Below are 20,671 nucleotides of genomic sequence, written 5' to 3' on the forward strand. Positions count from 1 at the left end.
ACACACTCTCACATTATTCAGCTTGTGCAGTTATTGATTACACAAGCAATGTCCGTCCATCCATTTGATCAGGGTTGGGTCGTAGAGGCAGCAGGCCAAGCAAGTCATTTCAGATCTCCTCTCTGCAGCAGCATTTTCCAGCTCCAATGCCAAGACATTCCGGGACAGATGAGATATGTAATCCCTCTAATGAGTGTTGGGTCTACAATGGGGTCTCCTTCCAGTTAGATCTGCCTTGAAAAACAAACAAAACAAAATATCCATCCTAATCAGATGGTCAAACCACCTTCGCTGGTTTCTATTGTCACAGAGGAGCAGTGACTCGCCCTATCTGTATGGACGAGCCCAGGATCTCTTCCTATATTAGTCACTACCCAAAGTTGATGATCATTGGTATGGGTCAGAATGTATATTGGCTGCTACATCAGTATCGTTTATCAGCTCAGCTTTCTCTTCACCACTGCGGTCAGATAGATCGTCTGTATTACCACTGAAGCTGCACCAATCTGTCTGTCCAATGACTGCTGGGGGCAGCACCTTAACCCCAACCCAGAGAAAGCAATCCACCATTTTCTACACCCTGAAGAATTGCCTCCATAGCCAATGTAGTGGTTTGTGTACTGCAAAGACAGACACATGAGCACCCCTGGCATTGTAGAGTGGCTCTTTCAAAAGCAACATCTTATTAAAATTGCTTAAATTTATCAGAAACATTATATTGTTAAAGAGAAAATGAATGCTTCAAGAGGCAGTTGTAGATTGTGTTTTGGATTTCCATGAGGCTTATAGGCCTCTTCTGCTTCCAGTTTAGGTATGATTTATCTGTCCCATGACCATGTATGACTGCCATTTAACACGAGGCAGGTGGTGCAGAGTAAGAGCAAGTTCTTCTCCAAAATCAATTAGCGGTGTCCTGAACTTTACAGGCTCTAACCACTTTTTTACCAGACGTATAATCTTTTTGTCCTGTTTGCTGCTGCCCTCTGTGTGCGCTTGTGTAGGAACAAGGAGACTAACCGAGATGAGTTTATCTTCTACTCCAAGAGATTAATGAGGCTTCTGATAGAACATGCCCTCTCCTTCCTGCCTCTCAAGGTGAGTTTTTGTCTGAAGATTGTAAATTGACCTCACACTTCCACTTCATTTTAAGGTTGAATTTTGTTAAAATAAACAAGCGGAGCATCTTTTCTCTGCTGTAGCTAGAGCTCTACAGTGTGTTCATGTTGATTTAGTGTTCTGTTCTGAGCCTTTAATATTCTTACAGGAGCAGTAGCACCTTTTATGATTAGCTGCCACAATGGTTTCACTGCAGCCTTCGATTAATATTTAACTTTTGTTTCCGTTACATTCTTCTCTCCCTCTCCAGCCTGTGTCTGTGGAGACGCCTCAGGGTGGCATCTATGATGGCAAGAGGCTGAGCGGTAAAAGAGTAAGTCTGCTTACTAGGGTGACAATGTGTTCTGCCTCCCAGCTCCTCTGTGGCTCCTTTACTGACCGCCAGTGTACATCTTAGAGACATAAACATTAGTTAAGAGGGAGAACAAGGATGATGTTACAAATATAACAAGTTGTAGATGTAGAGTAGCAACTTCATGTCGTTACAAGTTTCATCTCAAGTGTCAGAGACTAGAAAGAATGCTGTGAATCAAACTTCAAGGTCTTTTACAGCAATTTCTGCTCTTTTGAGGAATGCCATGTTTTCATGCAAATTCTAAATGTTTGGTCACTGAGTGATCTCAGATCCAGATAAGCAGCATCACCAGGATGTTTATGTTTCTAGATCACAGGTGTTTCCATCCTGAGAGCAGGGGAGACCATGGAGCAGGCTCTGATGGCAGTTTGTAAAGACATCCGACTTGGAAAGATCCTCATTCAGACCAACCATGACACTGGAGAACCAGAGGTATGTGTTGTTTAACCAATGTACTCTTTGTTTTTGCTGCATATACTGTTAGTTGTATTTGCCTCACAAAGTCAAAGGTTTTCAGCCAAAGTTTTACCAACACTGAAAGTAAGTGTCACAAGGTTTTAGACAATGTTGTTTTTGTAGGGCTTTCTGTGTAAAATCACTCATTTTATATGTCCCACATCTTCCTGGAGGATTTGATAGAAATAGTACCAGTCCTTTCAGGGAGTATTACAAGATTTAGGATGTCCTGTTAATATACAAACCTCCATGTTTTCAACCTCAAATTACGTTTTAAATTACCCAACCATGTTAATGGGTTGTAGCTGCCATGCCTCCTTTTTGCCTATTTCTTGTACATCCTTCATTATGTAACTGTTGCTGTACATCAGTGGTTGTCTTACTGAATCACTTGTTTATTTCACTAAACTACTTTTTCTTAAATGAGGTACAACCAAAGCACTTAGGAAGTGTGCCTATTAAAAGCAAAACTACACCACTGATTTAAATTTGGCAACTGAAGTAGTTACAGTGCCTTGCGCAGTGATACACATTGGTGATCCCAGGAATGCAGCTGTGTTTTGAATGCAACATGGACGTTCTTATTTGTGAGCATGTCAAGCACTATCTGCGACAAGCTTTATCTTGTCCACTGTGTCAAAACAGCAATCCTTCAGAATGAATTTTACTTGGTGACAAACAAAAAATCACAGGGAGCTAAATCTGGGAAATAGGGCAGGTGATGAGCAACGATTGTGTTAGTGCTTCCAGAATACTGCGTGCTCTCTGTTGTGCTCTTGATCAGATGCTGCTCCTTCAGTCTGTGAGGCTGTAGGGTCTTTCACTAAAGGCTGCTGTTTGGTACCAGGCTCACAGTCTAACACCAAACTCTCATCATCAGTGACGATCCTTGTCATGAAGTATTAAATCCATGTTTGTTCTGTGCACATGGTAAAATGCACCCCTCAAGTGGTCAAATGGACTGCACCATATGTGGCAGGAGCACTTGAAGTGGAGTATCACTGTACAACAAACTACTTAGAAAGGTGGTTCAGAATGGTTTCTGCATTGTATAGGTGCAAGTTTTTCAAATTATATATGTTGAATAAAACAGAATGTGTTTTTGCGATTGTGGGGATACAATAATGTTTTTCAGCTCCTGAAGGGGCCCGACAGAAAAAAGTTTGAGAACTACACATGTATTTTGTTAGGACTGTGCCGTTAAGCTTCAAATATTGTTTCTACCCATCAACACTGATATTGCGCATTTACCTTTTCTCACGACAATATCTACACATGTTTAACTTGTGTGCTTCCTCCAGCTTCACTACCTCCGTCTACCTAAAGACATCAGTGAGGACTACGTCATCCTGATGGACAGCACCGTGTCCACCGGAGCTGCTGCTCTCATGGCTGTCAGAGTTCTGCTGGTAGGTCAACACGACTCTACAGCTTCCATTTATTACAACACTCAGCCTAATAACCTCCAAATCATGTTTTCTGTTGAAACTCTTCTACACTGATATGCTGGGAAAGTGCAATGTTTTTGTGAGGTTCCCCTTAAACTAGTCTAGTCTGATGCAAGTATATTTTACAAAAATAACTGGATAAAATCTAGGATTGTGTGAAAGGGAAGATTGTTTTTTTGACCAACTTGATCCCTTTAATTTCAGAAGGTAGCATCTATTTACACAAAGTGTTACAGGTGAATTGCTTCATGCTTTGTAGAACATTGTGCAGGTCATTATTGAACTGGCGACTCACTTGATGTGACTGTTTATTGCTGTTAAGCCCTTTTTCTAACATCCATCTGCATTTACTCCCTCTTTATTTTCCTTTGTGAAGGACCATGATGTAGCAGAGGATAAGATCTTTCTGTTATCTCTGCTAATGGCAGAGATGGGTGTCCACTCGGTGGCCTATGCCTTCCCTAAAGTCCGCATCATCACCACCGCCGTGGACAAAGAGGTCAACGACCAGTTCCACATCATACCAGGCATTGGTGAGGAGATCCCATTTACTCACACTTGAATAAAGTATTTTTACACGAGTTTGTTCACCATCATCATCATCTGGGAGGATTAAGTCACACTTTACAGCAGACAGTTGAAAGATATTACTCAGTCTTAATTTATACACAGACAAATACACAAACAGAAATATCAGATAAACCTTAAGAAATTTTCTGCTTTTGCTAAAAGACAAAGCTAAAACAGCATATCTGACAGGTGACGTGAGGTTATTGCAAAGCTGATATGTCCTGAACAGTGAAGACACCATCACCTGTGGTTTTAATACTGGAACAAGGATGTCTCAGAGTCCTTAAAACACGGACTTAACTGACCTTGCACCACTGCAAGAGCTCCACAGCTCAGTTATGTACAGCTCAGCCAGCCAGCACAAGGCTGTAAAATTTATTTTTAGCCTTTATTGGCAGCCTCTGGAGGACTATAAGAAAAAGTGACATATAGATCAGTCAGTATAGGTATTAAAGAGTAAATCACCAGTGAAATATGTCGAGTCCAAAACTGCTGCCGCACTGCTCTGTGGATGAAAACTCTCAAGTGTGCAGCACTGCTGAGCAAAATGTAGTGATGTCAGACCTGCTGCTTAGTGTTTGACAGTTAAATAAAAACACCTGCTCTGACCACAGAAATCTAGATGTGGCCAGATGTGCAAGACAGAAAGGTCAAGGGTATGTTTCAGATAATTTACATAGATTATCATTTGTTTTTCATTCCTTGACTAGTTTGGATGAGGGGAGAGAAAAAGATAGCACAGAGAAACAGACAGAATCAGACTCACAAAATAAACCAGCCCAGTAGTAATACACTCTCTGCAAGTACACAAGGGCCTACGAGGGTCCACTTAACATAGATTTCATCATCTCCCCAATAGTCTGAGGAGACCCCTCCACATGCATCCTGAAATTTGTGTCTTTCTGGAGTACAAGGGCTCTGATGTTTATGTGCGCAACATGACCTACTGGACATGTATGGAACGGAGTCTTCCCAGCAGGTCCAAGCATGCTAAAAAGTAGTATAATAACAAGAAAAGTACTCAGAAAGCGCAGTACTCTGCCAAGGCTCTTCATTCCTCTCTATGGCATTGTCAGAAATGCAGCATTTTTTTTTTTTTTTTAGAAATGCAGCAGTTTTTTATTAGTTATTGATGCAGTTCCTTGGCGGAGTAATAACAATTCTGCATCTGTAGTGTCTGTAGCTGTTTATGTTTGCCTTCACTGAGCAGTTTAACCAAGGCTCAATGTGAAATTTTAGGTTAATATTACACTTTTCTGCACGGATCCCTATGCAGACGTCCCTGTGCAGCTCAGTATTTGTGTCCGCGTGGTGACTGTGCTACAAGAGGCACATATTTAGCTATAGCGTGCATGCATAGAATACATGGATATGAACTATTGTGTGGAACAGAGTCCTCCCATCAGACTAGAAGAGCAGTAAAGTAGCAACAGCTGCACATCTGTGGTGTCCATGTGTGCTTCTGCATAGAAATGTAATCAAGGCTTGATACTTTCATGGTCAATGAGCAGGCAGAGCTCCAAGCTGACCAGAAAGACGCAAGATAACAATTATGTGTCAGTGTTTCCACAGCTGTTCACGTGTCTGACCACAGGAAGTCAAATCAAAGTTTAAAGTACAAGACACAAGGAAAACTACAAGCCTCCTCCTTCTTCCATCTCATTTCACCTGCTCTTCTTCTCAGGTAATTTTGGAGATCGTTATTTTGGCACCGATGCTCCTTCAGACTGGTGTGAAAGTGATGAAGGGATGGACTTCTAAGGAGATGACCAATCATGGAGGTGAAGGGCTGTTACAAAAGCATTTAGCCATGAAAACAGTGGAAACGGACCTTCCAGCTAACATCTGCTCGACTCCATAAACATCCTCCTGACCAGTGAGGTGATGCTGTACAAACTGCTTCCCATCAGAATGAGCTTCGCTGTTCGGTCAGTGTGAAGAAACAGGTCAGTGAGGAGATTTGTGCCCGGCAGGATTCAGTCAAGTTTACAGCAAAGTTTAAAGGGGCCAAAGTTCAGTGTTACCTGTCCTTCGAGATGTGGGATGTTTGTTGACTTTGAAACTTCCTCACACACAGCTCATCCTCGATTGGATTCCAAAAGACGATTTCACAGCAAGTTCACTTATTCCACAGTTTTCTCAAAAATGGAGAAACTGAAGCTACCTTTTAAAAAAGATGATTGGCTGTGGTGTTAATGATGCCAGTTATATGTTTCTGTTATTAAAGCTGAACCCGTAGCATTGATATTTAAATTTGGCTTACTGTCAGTTTACTGGAAGAGCCTTAAAATATGTGATTTTCTTTTAGGATTTTGCACAGTTGGTCTCTTTACCTTCAATAGCCACATATTGGTAACAAATAATTTCATCAATTTAGTTCCAGCTGGAGACTTAGCTGGGAGCTATGCTCAGTTTTAATCATTAGATTCAACAGGAGTTCTAAAAATGTACTTAATGTTGTTCAGTCAGTCAGTAGATGTAACAGTGTTTTGCACAAACAGAAAAAAATACTTTCTTCTTTTAAGACAGGTCTCTCACGAATATGTCATATTAATATATCCCCACTAGTTAGCAGTGCAGTGATGTTTTTTCTCAGCTTCAAGCTTTCTGGAAGAGTTAATGTGTTACGGCTTTCCTCTGCTGCTGACACTGCAGATGTCTGTACTGTAAAATGATGTAATCTCAGGCAAATTTCACTGAAAGGGACAACAATGACTTGTACTTGAAGAAGGAAACTGACTGATAATTAAATGTAAAGATGAAAGATTTTAAGTTACATTTCCCTCTTTATGTTAACTTTATTTAGATTTTACTTCACCAGGTGATCACAGCAATAACACAAAGCTACTGTCACTCTCTTTGTGCATCTTTTATTTAAGTCATGGAGTCATTTGAGCTCTTAAAAATGTCTGCTTTGAATAAACAATATTTAGCCCAGCTTGAGCTGCTAATCGATTCGATAATTAGCTTGCAAATGCTTTGTACTGTATAAACCGCTGGTGTAAATGTAGGTATCGTTCATACTGGAGCTCAAAGAAAGCAGCTGATAATGTTATAAATCAGGAGGCCAAATGACATATTGATGATATTAAAATGTCAAGATGTAAAACAAAAGTGCAGCACTTGTGTTGACGTGACATATCCTCAGATTTAGTTTGTCACTGAAGTCTCAGTAGCATTAAAGGTGTGATTTGATCTTATACAGAAGCAGGCCCTTAGAGGACCCTTATTGCTGTTCTTTACGGCCATTTTATATGTTTTATTTATTTATTCTATTGTTTGCAGGGATTCTTCACATATCCAACACCTCACAGACATTTATTCAACTTGAAAATATTGTTGTTTTCATGTTCTCTCTCTCCATTCCAGATCATTTTAACGACAGGCCTCACTCAGTGCAGACGTTAACTTGTTGAACCTAACAAGCATTAAAAACTGCTACTTTCCCTCCAGGTTGCCCCTCTGCTCCAAGGCTTTGCTGGTGTACCTGCTGCTAATTGTATAGGTGCACCTGCTGTGTAGATGGTATTACTTCCTGCATACTGCATTCATTGTGTTTACGTCCAGGAAACTTTATGCAGAGTCGATGAGACAGCATTGCATTTGTGTAATTAAATGCAAATTGCAGCAAATGGCTTGAATGAAATGTCAGCTACTGTCACTTTTGTGGAAGGCGGTTTACTTGAAACAGTGATCCATTTTTCAGAAGCAACCTGCAGACTAGTGAACTTTACCTAAAAGCGACTAAAGGTTCAGTTCTTTTCAGGCACTCTGGTCAGCCGTATCATTTTTCATTTGTGTAACATCTGTGTTTGGTCAATCAAAATGTTCACTGTAGTGAAAATCTGTTGGTTTTGTAAGTGAAACTTCATTTGTACAGAATAAAAACAAATAACTGAAAACATCTCACCTTTTTTTTGTGGAAAACTCTTTTCCTGTGATTTTGCTGTATTGTTGGAGTTGACCTCTGGAGGGCAGCACACGTGTCCCTGTTGTTTACAGCGGAACTGACGTCAAACTTCGGTTCTTATGGTGCCGTCAGGTGCTGTAGGACATTTTCAGCTTCACATTATCCGCTTTTACATTCAATGAAAAGTAGTGTCCTCTCTTTACAAAAGTAAAAAACGAGTTCATGCACATGAACTCATTGAATGATTGTATGACTCGTCTCCAAATTGCAATGCAAACTTAAAACACTTGATTTTATTTGACAAAGCTATAATAATACAACATCTAAAATTCATTTTGCTTAATGTAACGGTTTAGGTTTTACTCTCATCAATCGCAGACAATTTGTGCTTTAAACTAATACACAGAGTGCAAATGTGGTGTGTTTGAAAAATAATAAATTCAACTAAATCAAATATGTTGCAATTACCTGACAAAGCATAACAATGTCAACGTAATATATTTGTCAGAGCAGATTAATGAGACGCAGTTTAAGATTTTAGTTGTTTTTATTTATTAAAAACACTTTCAGCAAGTATTTAAAACTGATCGGGAGTCTCTCACTGTTGTACTTTTGCTTAAGTTTAAATTACAACAGGAATTATGTAACTGAATTTTACTTAAGGAATTGGAGTACTCAAAAGTCGGAGCCGACATGGAGCGATGAAGGCATCTCCAAGTGTTCTCAGTGGAGCCTGGCTCATTGACCGGAATGTACACAATATATTTACATTGCAGTATTCAGTGGATTAACAGACCCTGAATGCAACACGTTGAGCGGTAAAGGTGAGTTAAAGTTTACTAATATGCAGCTGGGTTGTGTTTGTCACGTTCTTCAACAGAAAGTTACACAAACATGATAAAAACTGACACTTCCAGCTCAGTGTTTTGTAACTCTTGTGATATCGCAACTTTAAGTTGTGAAAACGTGTTACTAGTTTCGGGTTTGGTTGGTTAGTGCTGTGATTTTACGACTCTCTGACCCACACGTTAGCTTAGCCAGCACGATACCAAACGTTGCGCCAAATGTAGTTCAAATTTTTTACATTTTAAAGTTTGTTCGGATATTTAGAAAAATCCACATGAGTTAAAACCTGATTAGAGATAGTAGCTAAAATATTTGAGCCCGACTTTTAGTTCGGCTTTGACAGAATTAACCGAGAAGCAAAAGGTTTACGAAAATGCTAACTTTTTTCATAATTAGTTGACTGTTGAATTTAATTGAGTGCTAAGCTTTAGCGAGCAGTTCAAATAGATTGGAAACCTGTTTTCAGTGTAAGGTTAAAGTTTGAGCTTTTCCAAATCTTACATATAGTAGTTTTTTCTTCCTTCAGCTCAGTCTGACAGAAGCTCACTGGTTAATTTAATCTACAAGCTCTAATGGACGACATAACGGGACTTGTTAGCAGGGTTGCTTGAGTTGAGTCACATTGCCTGACAGTGGTGAGGGTAATAAAGTGAAAAAAACATTGACCTTTGTGAATTATCTTTTTTCCCCTTCCTAGGAGGAAGAATGGCAGGCCTGTGGAGATCCTACCAGGTCTTGATGAGCAAATACCCCTGGACAGTGCAGATAGTGACCGCTGGTAGGAACAAAGTATCTGACATGCTGTTAAACTTAAGAAACTAATGTCTGTTTTACCTGGCAGCAGGCTAATATCAGACTCCAGAGGAGGTACAAAAAAGCTCTTTCCAACACAAAACTTCCTTTTTGATGTAGAATGAAGTGAACTAAGTAAATACCAAAGATTGGGCCTCAAAGTTCAGCTCCTGGTCAACATTCATGACTTCACATTGGACCTCAGTTTTAGAATCAACAAAGAAGAAGATCTTTGAACTGTGGCTAAGATTAGGCATGAGGCATACAGCAAGTAAACATAGCACCATCAGTATGAACTCAGAGTATCTATTTTTAAAATGCTGCTCTGAAAATATGCGTTATTGCTCCTTTCAAGCCCATTTCATCTCCTCATAAAGTAAATAAAAAACCTTTTAGTTTTTTGTGTTAGTCAGAATAAGGAATTATGAGATACCTATTTTAGCTCTGAGCCTTTCTTGTGCCAGCCTGAGGTGTTGGATGTGTTTTCTACAACCTAAATGCATCAAATCCATCAGAGGTAACTGAAATATAGGGCTATAGTCATGTAACCCTCATACATGGGATGAATGGAATAAACTGAGGAACAAATACCATCTGAAAAAAACATGAATGGCAACAGCATGTTAGGCCAGAATTAAATAAAACCTATGATTAGAAAAGTGTGAATGTTGAGAGCATTTTACAAATTCAAACCTTTGTTTGTATTGAAGAACACTTTCAGATTCCTTAGCAAAGGTATGTTACAGCTCTTGTGTTGAATCTGGCTACATGTGACTCTCTGTGAGTCTGGTTACCTGATGAACTGATTAGTGTTTTTATGTTGCAGAAGCTGTAGCAGTGCTGTTTTTAAAAACTGGAGTTTTCCAGTTTGTAGTGCAGTTTATTCCCCACTAGATGGAAGCAGATGTCTGATGTACATGAGCAGCCAGGGTACTTTAAAATGAGCTTTATTGAAGAGTGAACAAAAATTCTAATTCACACAGGGTTGCTGTTCATGTCCTCAGTCAGTCTGCATTCAGAATCCTGAAAGAGTGTTTCCAGACTGTCACCCAATTAGTTTCATGACCGGTTGGGTTACATTTAAAACAATTTCTTTGAGTATTATTTGTTTAGTGGGTTAAACAGATTAGGATGTCTTGTGACAATTTGGGCTACTTCTTAAAACATTGCCATGGTATACTTGAGGAAAAATTGTCCATTCCACGTGTTGAATTAGACCTACCGCTATAGTCAGTACAACTAACAACAGAACATCTCATGTGTTTTTTATTTGTTTAATTTAATCATGTGAGTTTTGTTGAAGTTAGCAGCTTATTTTTAAAGGCAGACCACCAGCATGGCAGTATCACGCTTTGGGCAAGACCTCACTGAGACAGGCTCGCATATTAAGCAATACTAAGAACTGGTGGCAATATATGAAGCTTCATACAAAAGTAATTTACAAAAAATACCCGTTAATTGAACTAGGAATGTTAAAATGCACATTTTATGGTCTAAAATTTTGACTGAAAGATGCGCTGTGTCAGGTCTCACAGTAACACATGGACTGTTTGTCCAGAAGATCCTCATAAATAAAGTTGGTGGCAAACCTTTGAGCACTTTGATAAACACAGTAAACATATGGAGATATTTTGCTGCTACATTCATGTATGACAAGTAGTGAAACTGTCATTTACCTTTTTTGCACAAGTGTTTAATTGGGCCTAACGATTAACAATTTTTCAGTGCGGTGGTCGTAGGTCACCATGGGCTCACTAAGCACATTTTTGGAAATTGAACATTTTCATTGGTGAAACCTGACATTTAGTAGGTGTGTCTGTGTGTGCCGAAGTGGAAACTAGAGGCTTGTCTGTGCCCAGCTGCTTTTTAATACAACAATAACAACGGTTACACTCCCCCCCCAAACTACATAAATCTCTACACACACATAAAAATGCACAGCGTCTCACAGAAACTCATCCTGTACAACAGATCTGTCCTGACAGAGACATGACACCAAGAAATACCAAGGCATATGGAGGCTACTATGGATTAAATGTTGTTATTCAGCGCCCAAGGGAGTGGTGTCAGATCTTGGATAAGCCTAAATGAAATGAATGCCCCAATGCCACCCCTGTAAAAGGTCAGCGTGAAGGCCTGTAAGAGGATAAAATGATGATGTTATGAGATTTTATATCAAGAAGTTCAAAGGTCAGTTTTGCTGTTACTTACAAAATCCATCCATTCATTCTCTTACACCGCTTTATCCTCACTCCGTAGGGTCGCGGGGGGTGCTGGAGCCTATACAAAATGTTTTTTAAAAACACTGTTTTGGTAAATATTCATGATTGCAAAAATGCATCATTGCAAGCATCAAAACTGAAATGCAAAATGAGTTGCATTAAGGCTGGGGTTCTGCTACTCTGTGTCGACAGCAACGCATTCTGAGGTTTGACTTGAATGGGATTTGAACTTTTGGACAGTTTTTTATTAAACTATTTGTTTGAGTGGCTACACCCTGTATTTCTTTACTTGTTTCCTCATCCATCCTCATCCCTGACACCTGCCAGGTCAGCATCACCGTCTCTTCAATCTCCACATACAAACAAAATGTGTGTTTCAAAGGTGTTTAAACAGAAATGGATCTTTTTTAATCATGTCACTGAAACATTAAGTGACAAAATGAAGCTCCTCTCTCTTACTGATTTGCTGTCTGTTGAGGTGTGAGTCAGAATCGCAGAGGAAATGTTTTTATTTAATCCCCTGAAGGTTTACAGTTGACATTTTCTGTTTCACCCTTGTGCGTCCATCTGTCCAAACTCCCTGAATTTATTGGTTCTCCTGTGAGATTTTAAGGAAAGGTCACCTGTCGTTGAGCTGGCTCCGTGTTATCACGCTGTGCTGTGGGTGTTACAGAGGTCGGGCTGCCCCAGGTCACATATTGTTACTGTAGTGGGGCTTCAGAGCTGGTGGGCTGCAACTTTGTACCCACTGTGTGAGAGCTTTAGTACATAAAGGACTATCCCTCCAACAGGGGATAATTAAAGTTTAAGTTCCAATGATTAATATTTTTACTTAGAAATCAATCAAATAAATAAATGTAATGGGAAAGTGTCTCTTGTTTCGACAAATTCACGAAGAATTATCACCAACACTGCAACCAAAATTACTGAGTCTAAAATGCTCAATTATTGTTTCACTTTCTAATTTTAAATGTTTTGTTGCTTCTGTCCTCATGTGTTCACAGTAGGCTGATTATTTGTGTGAAAAATACAAGATGTTTGGGGTTATCTTTGGGAAACACTGGTTGACATTTTTCAGCATTTTCAGAAATTGTACAGATCAACCAACTAATTGATTCATGTCAGAAAGTACCTGCCAGACTAACTGACAATGAAAATAATAAATAGTTGCTGGCCTAGTGAACGTCAGACTTTATTTCATTTGTTTGTGCCTATGTATCCACATTATTTGTATTTAAACTTTATTATGACATGAAAATGAAGAAAAAGTTCAGATCATGCAATGACAAAATGCAAAGCACATTCTACAGTCTTGTAATAATATAGATCTACTAGCTGATGATCTAGATCTTCCTTGTGCACACTGGGATTTCTACTGTTTAGTAGATCATTTAGTTTACATCTGTGCACTATATTATCATCTGTCGATATAAATTAGACTTTAACGCTGATGTTTAATAATTGAATTAAAGGACATTTATCAGGGCTGTTTGTAGGTGGAGCTTTCTGCTCCTCTCCTGAAGTGGCACAAAAATTCATAAAAGAAGTGGCTCCTGAAAAAACAATTGTTTGATGCTCACAAAGATGACTCTCTCAAGCCTGAGGCTATATTTTATTTATTTTTTTGTCGCTAATGCAAACTGTAGCGAGAGCTAGCACATAGTTTCAAAGCTGGATTCAAGCAGAGGGACATTGCCGCTCATGATTACCATCTTCACCTCTAAGTCACATCAAATGTTGCTAAATCTTGCATTGTTCTGCTTTATTACTCAGACAGATGATATCAAGAACTTACTTACTCTAAACTCACTGACATGTCTGCAGTTCCTCTACCAAGTGGGAGACATCATTTCTTTCAAATTTGTACAGCAATTCCCTCAACACTGAAGAATCAGAGTCTCAGCAACAAACGCATATCGATGTAACAGCATGTTCAGTGGACTGAGACTGTGCCGGCTCTGTTTGTCCTCCAGGGTCTTTAGTGGGTGTCGGTGATGTCATCTCCCAGCAGCTGATTGAGAGGAGGGGATTGGCTCAACACAATGTGCAACGGACGGCTAAGATGATGAGCATTGGTTTCTTTTTTGTGGTGAGTCTCCTCCTGACAAGTATGGAAAAATATTATTTTTAAAAGGAGTGTGGCAAATCATTTAAAGATTGACTCCTACCATAAACAACAAGCATGTAACACTCCACAAAACATAAATTAGAAGAGATAAATAGTTGAATCCTGTAACTACTCCGGTCTGAAGTATAGAAGGCCACGGTTTGTACAAATGTTTTTAAACCTTTATTTTCCCCACCGCTTGCCGACACCATTAAAACTATGACAATAATAAAAATAATACTAACATGTCAGTATATACAAAACATTTCAGAAGTGCATTTACGATGAGACCGACTCCAACGGTCCCTCGAACTAGCCTTGCACACGCCTTTACAAGACTATACCAAACAACGCACTTGAACAAATACTAGAAAAAAATATAAAAAAACAAAACCCAGAAGTCACATCACTGTGTACGCCTCTCAGACCGTGTAGAATGGTGAGGATCCTCTCTGTGCAGTGGTGTTCTCTGTAACCACGCTGCAACTGACCCACAATCCCACACAGGTGACCCTGCTCTAAACCACGGCCACGTGACCTTTTCAAGGTGTACATTCACCTTTTCCAACATGCTATTCATTGCATTTTCAGTCACTTTTAACAATCATAAAAAATTCAAACATTTATAAAATAACCACAAAAACAACAACCAACTTGAAACAAGAAATTCAGCATTACTGTCTGCTGGACGCTTACAAATCCCATTTAATTACTGACTTCTGTCTTTTTTTTTGATTGGTTTGAATCTCGACCTGGAATCTTTCTGTGTGGAGTATGCATGTTCTTGCTGTGGCTGTGGCAGTTTTCACCGGGTTCTCCGACTTCCTCCCACAATCCAAAGACATCCATCCAGTATCTATGCGCGGCTTAATCCTTTTTAGAGTTGTGCAGGGGCTGGAGTCTATCCCAGCTGACTGAGGATGAAGGCAGGGGACATCCTGGACAGGTCACCAGTCTATCACAGGGCTACATATATAGACAAACAAGCATGTTTTTAGGTTAGGATTTTTGTATTCTGTGGAAGGAAGCCAGTGAACCCGGAGAAAACCCACACATGTACAGAGAGAACATGCAAACTCCATGCAGAAAGATCCTGAGAAGGCCGGGACGTTAACCAGGTGTCGTCTAGCTGTGAGGCAACAGTACTAATTGTGCAGCCCAATCCAAAAATATACTGAGGTTAATTGGGGATTCTAAATTGTCTGTAGGTGTGAAAGTGAGTGTACTTCTTTGTCTGTCTTTGTATGTATCCCTGTGATAGACTGGTGACCTTTCCAGGGTGTCCCCTGTCTTCACCCTAAGTCTGGGATAGGCTCCAGCCCCTCATGACTCTAATGAGGATGAAGTGGTGTATAGGAAGTGGATGGATGTTCCCCTGTGCATATGTACCCTTTTCCACATGACATTGTGTGCATTCATGTCTTTGTATGTATTTCACCAGTCGAGTCCTGTGACAGCTGCACAATTCATTTTCCAAGTAGCACATTTCTTTACATCGCTGTGACGGAAGCAAAGTTTATTTGTTTCCGTAATCGTCTTACACTCCACCAGTGAGCTTTCAATGTTATGCTGAAACAACATGTTTACTGGCGGCTATATTTAACTTCATTCACAACGGTTTCATGAGTCATACATCATGTATCAGGCTTCTTCACATAAATAATGAATCCATTTGTTAGTTTAATTCGCTTTATCTGCAACTAGCATGTTTGAAGACACCTCCCATGAAAATCAGATGTCCATATAATGTTGGAGGACATATCATGAGCAAAATAAACCGTCAATGTCATAGCTGAGTAATTCCACATTGAATCTGTAGTGTACCTATGACAGTTTCAAAAACATGGATTTAGACTTCTGAGGTTTAGTATGTAACAAACCTAAAGAACAAATCCTGCCGGATTTGTTCTGTGCACTGTGCAAATCTTTGCACAGTGGGGCTTTTTGTATCATTCTTCTTCTACAGAATTGTTTTCCTGGTTCCAAAATGTGTGGCTAAATTACTCCAATATTACAACTTCTCATTGTTGTGGCTTTATGGTGTTTGGGCAGAGTAATAGGTGAGCTGGTGTGCTCGAGCTGTAACAACTAGGGAGGGTTAAAGCGAGTTATGAGGAAGGATTATGTAGAGTCACACATTCTAGATGAGGCAACGGAATTACATCAGAGCAATTATAGGGTAAGAAGGGATTATTTTCATGGAATGTGAAACTTGTAATCAATGACAAGACAGAGAATTTAAGGGGTGAAGCATTAGACAAAAAGCTGTGGAGTTTTCTTAAGTGTGAGAACATTGGACAGTTGCTGAGAGTGAATAAAAATATAATTCTACGTCACTGTTTTACATACAGGTGTTATCTGTTGTGCTATGAGTTTTCAATCTGTGTGCTCCCAACAGCATATGCTCTTTATTCAAGGCTTCTCAAGTGGAAGGAAATACATGAGATGTAAAGAGTGGTCAGAGAAGAAGAAAGGGGATTACTGCAGGCCACACAAAGCATGAAGAGAAAGACCAATGAGAGAAGGAGGAAAAGAAGGGTTGTGTTACTTAGCAAGTCTTCATTGTGAACAAAAATAGTATCATTTATAATAACTGATTATCCGTACCAGCTGATTACAGTGGACAACTAATCTATTTATCGATTAGATGGTATTGCTGCATGTAATATTTACTGAAGTGAAGTGTGTCATTTGAGTGTAGATGATCCACAGAACGTAGGATCTGTCATCTGTAGTGAATTATATAAAGTAATGGAGCACCTTCTCAGTCTGAGAACATACGCTGCCAGTTCACTGCTGATTTCAGCACAGAGGATCTGAATATGTACTCAGTGATGAGGTCATGTCCCCACATCCATCATTTGACATTTAGTGCATCCTCAACAAGAATGTTTTTCAAATAACAATTCAATTAATGTTTCAAGCTTTAGCGTCATTTAACTGTACATACAACAGTAGTGCAGGCAAAATAAGAGAGCGCTTCTCCAGGATCTAATCTAAAGCAGTGAAGTTAAGAGCACCCACACACATACACACTCCGTAAGACACTGTTTACCAAACTGACAAAATTTGCAGTTGAATTGTTATAAAGTGTCCGTAGCAGCAGCCTGTGATGTAAAGTGCACGACAGTAAAAGTGACCTTGTGGAATGATAAATACTGAAACTAAAAGTAAAAATCCTAAAATTAGAATAAGATGCAGAAGTTTGTGCATATCAGGATCAGCAGCTCAGCATTTCATCTTGTGAAGCTGTTCATCACTCTGTTGGTTCTGCCTTAAATGCTCTGGAAACGTTTGCCTGTTTATGAAACAGAGTTTACGGAGTTTCTGGACGGATGTAATGACTCTGATATTATTTCTTTTACTACAAAGGGTCCAGTAGTCGGCAGCTGGTACAAAGTTTTGGACAGACTGGTGGTTGGAGGGACAAAAACTGCTGCTATGAAGAAAATGCTGGTTGACCAGGTGAGAAACGCATCCTTATTAGTCCTCCTCTCTTCTTCTAGTGTTGCTTGTCAAAGACAGGCGAACATAATTGAAGTGTTTCTAGTACAGACAAGCTTAATAATGTGATCAAACTGCTGTGTATGACAGTCTGTCTTCCACTCAGCCTCCGCTCATTTGTTTTGGCTAACTGCTTGAATGAATCCTTGCTGCTGAGATGCAATTTTCTTATATCAGGCTGACAAGAGGAAGCTCTGTCTAGAGACTGTAAAGTTTTTTCCCCCCTTTAAAGCTCAGCTGTGAGAGAGAAAGCTGCCCACCACAGCCTTTTGTGTGAAATTCATCCCTCGCATCTTTAGCTCGAAATCATAAAACTGGAGAAGACTAATAATTATCTGCCTGTAATTTTTTCTAAATCAAACAAAATTGATATTTTTTATTATCTACAGAATACTGGATAATAATAAAACAAGACCATCACAGTTTTCTTAGAGCCCAAGGTGTCGTCCTCCAGGTGATTAGTACGTCTGGCCAACACCGCCATGAGTCTCCGTAATTGATCCCAGTTAAAAATTGCAGCATAATAACATCCAGTTTACACATTAATCACAAAGCAATTAACACAAGGACACGTTAAACAGGGCTGATAAGAAAGCAGTGTAACACAGACACAAATCATTCAAATTTTGGACCATAGTGCAGCCCTAAATATATACAATACTTTGAACATGTAGGTTACAAGACTAGTATGGAACTGTGTCTTTGACTGATAATGTAAATTGGAATAGGATGCCATTTGGATTGCAAAGATGAGTGTCAGAGGAAAGACTGAACAGTTTTTCTCCGAATGCATTTAGTTGTGTGTTATTAAAAATGATAGACAGAAAAGGCAGCAAATACTTACTTTTGAGAAACTGAAAATCTGAGGACGTTTCATATTTTTGTTGACTCAACAACAACATAATTAACTCTGAGTTAAAGTAATAGAAGACCAGCAATAAAAAAGTGATGGGAAAGAGCAAATATAAGTTTAGATGATTAGTCAACGGACAGAATATTAATATGATTATTTAGGTAATTTTTAAAGAAAAATGAAATTTTCATTTGCTGTTGTCTTAGTTTTGCATAATTGGAAACTGAATATTTTTGTGAAGAAAAACAAGACCTTGGGCAACTGTGATGGACTTTTGTCACTATTTTCTGACCTTTTATAGACAATAATTAAGAGATTTTTCAGCAATGAAAATGATTATTAGTTGCAGCTCTTAAAATAGACAAGAATTAAACACATCCATCCATTCTCTATACACCACTTTATCCTCACTAGGGTCACAGGGGGGTGCTGGAGCCTATCCCAGCTGACTCGGGCGAAGGCAGGGCACACCCAGGACAGGTCACCAGTCTGTCACAGGGCTACATATACAGACCAACAATCACTCTCACATTCACACCTACGGGCAATTCAGAGTTATCAATTAACCTCAGCATATTTTTGGACTGTGGGAGGAAGCTGGAGTGCCCAGAGAAAACCCACACATAGGGAGAACGTGCAAACTCCATGCAGAAAGATCCCAGGCCCAAGCCGGGACGTGAAATAAAACACATACTTTATGAAAAAAATATTTTCTGGTACATCAGCTTCAGAGCTGACCACTATTAGACAAACACAAACTTATCACCAAATGCACATACGATAAACTCTAAAATGCAGCTTTCTTGTAATTGTTGAAAATGTAAAAATCAAAGAGAAATCAGTGTTATTCTCTTCACTCTGCCCCCTGGTGTTTGATTTCTTGTAACCGGAGGACAAAAGCAGGTTAAACTAAAACCACTACAGAACAAGACTGCAGAGCTTTTACAATCTCTCCTCTCCTGAAATATTTACTGGAGCAAAGGGTCCCCTCCTACGCCTGAATAGTTATGTGGTCACACTGACTCTACGCTGCTGACAGAGTGCCATTTGGCAACTTGAAAGATTTAAGGTGATGCAGCTGCAGCGTCTTCATGCGTCAGACCTGAATACCACAAGGAAGTCCACTGACTGTTCATGTAAGTTTCATGTTAGGAGCAGCTTCTCCTCACCCACGGAAACAACTGAGATCACGGGTTCTTTAGTGGTTTACCAAAGTCAAGTAATGGTTTGAGCATCATTAAGTACATCTGCCTTTTTCATTCTCCGTTCTTCTTTGTTAGGATCCTCAATAGCTTCAACAGTGTGACCGCTAAGCTCCCTGGAGTCCAGCAACAGAAAAAAAACAGTACAAATAGAGCTTCAGAAATACAAAACAAGCCAAGTACACCCCTGAAGCCATTTTTATTGATGATGCAATTTTTTATTTTTTTTCAAGTAGAATAAAATTTTCCCATCACACAGTTTCCCAGCTCTCACAGTCAAAGGTCACTGGCTGCACACGTACATTTTTACGTTGAGGTATTCTATGACACTGCCAGTGGTGAATTTTCAACTGTAATTGACTTAAAATGATTTTTACGCTTGCAGTTGGCGTGTCCTTATTGTTCTTGTGTATGTGCTTTTAATTAACAAACACCTTTGTTCAGTTTATCGTCTTGAGAGCTCACACATCCTTCAGTCAACTGAAACTTTCATGATTTTGACTTCTTTTACAACCTCTTAAACTGGGACCAATGATATTGTTTCCTCCTTTTATTTTATTTTAATTCTTATGGATTCAAATTCTCTAAGCTTCTTGTGGTCAAAACTCACAGAGTAACAGAATCAGTAACAGTATAATTTAAATTACAGTTATTTTTCATGTTTTAGTTTATTTCTGTCCTTGTTCCATTAATATTTCATCATATATCATCAATAGTCAGTTCTTCCTTTCCTCTCTCGGTTGTGTCCTTCCAGCTGTGTTTCGCTCCGTGCTTCTTAGGAGCTTTCCTCTGTATCTCTGGTGCCCTGAACGGACTGACGGTGGATGAGAATGTCGCCAAGCTCAAGAGGGTGAGTGAGCTTTATTCCAGTATCGCATCATAGTGTATCACAGCAGTGAAGGTCCCTCTGTCTGTGTCAAAAACTTTCAGGACGTCAGGTACGGTTTCTCTACTCTTTTTAAGGGTCGGGGTGAGGGCTTGTATTTTTATCCAGATGTTCTCCATTGTTTCTGCTGCAGTGAGATTACTCAGACACTTTTCTCTTCACCTCAGTCTAACCTGGACCTCGACTCCTCCAGTTAACAAATCCTTTTATAAATATCAGTACTGATTATGTTCTTGTCTTGTCGAGGTATTACACGCTGTGTAACCAGGTAGAGAATGACTGCAAAGTCTGGGAACATTTCTTTTTGATCAAAATCAAAGTTAATGCATTTAATATACACTCTGTTAGTAAGTCATTGGTTGAAATGTTCAGTAAAACCTTCAGTCTCTTTTCAAACAGTGCGT

The 20,671-nt window shown here is 39.4% G+C and overlaps 2 protein-coding genes and 1 long non-coding RNA gene across 5 annotated transcripts in view; 2 read left to right on the forward strand and 1 right to left on the reverse strand.

The window, feature by feature from the left end:
• si:ch211-243j20.2 (uridine-cytidine kinase-like 1) overlaps positions 1–7,854 on the forward strand; it is a 35,372-nt gene extending 27,518 nt beyond the window's left edge. For both annotated transcript variants that reach the window (XM_022192713.2, XM_022192712.2), the window contains exons 10-15: positions 1,002–1,095; positions 1,367–1,429; positions 1,781–1,903; positions 3,229–3,336; positions 3,752–3,908; positions 5,630–7,854. In XM_022192713.2, the coding sequence (XP_022048405.1) occupies positions 1,002–1,095; positions 1,367–1,429; positions 1,781–1,903; positions 3,229–3,336; positions 3,752–3,908; positions 5,630–5,706 (622 nt within the window). In that variant the 3' untranslated portion in view covers positions 5,707–7,854. The remainder of the gene's footprint in view (positions 1–1,001; positions 1,096–1,366; positions 1,430–1,780; positions 1,904–3,228; positions 3,337–3,751; positions 3,909–5,629) is intronic.
• On the reverse strand, positions 1–9,793 carry LOC110950247 (uncharacterized). Of its 2 annotated transcripts, none has more exons than XR_002595642.2 (3): positions 9,536–9,793; positions 7,856–7,990; positions 1–234 (listed from the first exon to the last, which is right to left on the reverse strand). It is a non-coding gene; the product is annotated as an uncharacterized LOC110950247 (long non-coding RNA). The 2 variants fall into 2 exon arrangements; XR_002595643.2 differs by lacking the exon at positions 9,536–9,793 and adding an exon at positions 9,368–9,497.
• Positions 8,620–20,671, forward strand: part of mpv17 (mitochondrial inner membrane protein MPV17) — a 20,933-nt gene continuing 8,881 nt past the window's right edge. The window contains exons 1-5 of the mRNA XM_022192714.2: positions 8,620–8,679; positions 9,399–9,479; positions 13,689–13,804; positions 17,195–17,287; positions 20,136–20,231. Of these exons, the coding sequence (XP_022048406.1) occupies positions 9,407–9,479; positions 13,689–13,804; positions 17,195–17,287; positions 20,136–20,231 (378 nt within the window). The 5' untranslated portion in view covers positions 8,620–8,679; positions 9,399–9,406. The remainder of the gene's footprint in view (positions 8,680–9,398; positions 9,480–13,688; positions 13,805–17,194; positions 17,288–20,135; positions 20,232–20,671) is intronic.

Source organism: Acanthochromis polyacanthus, chromosome 16 (genome assembly GCF_021347895.1).
Source record: "Acanthochromis polyacanthus isolate Apoly-LR-REF ecotype Palm Island chromosome 16, KAUST_Apoly_ChrSc, whole genome shotgun sequence".
NCBI classification, from domain to species: domain Eukaryota; kingdom Metazoa; phylum Chordata; class Actinopteri; family Pomacentridae; genus Acanthochromis; species Acanthochromis polyacanthus.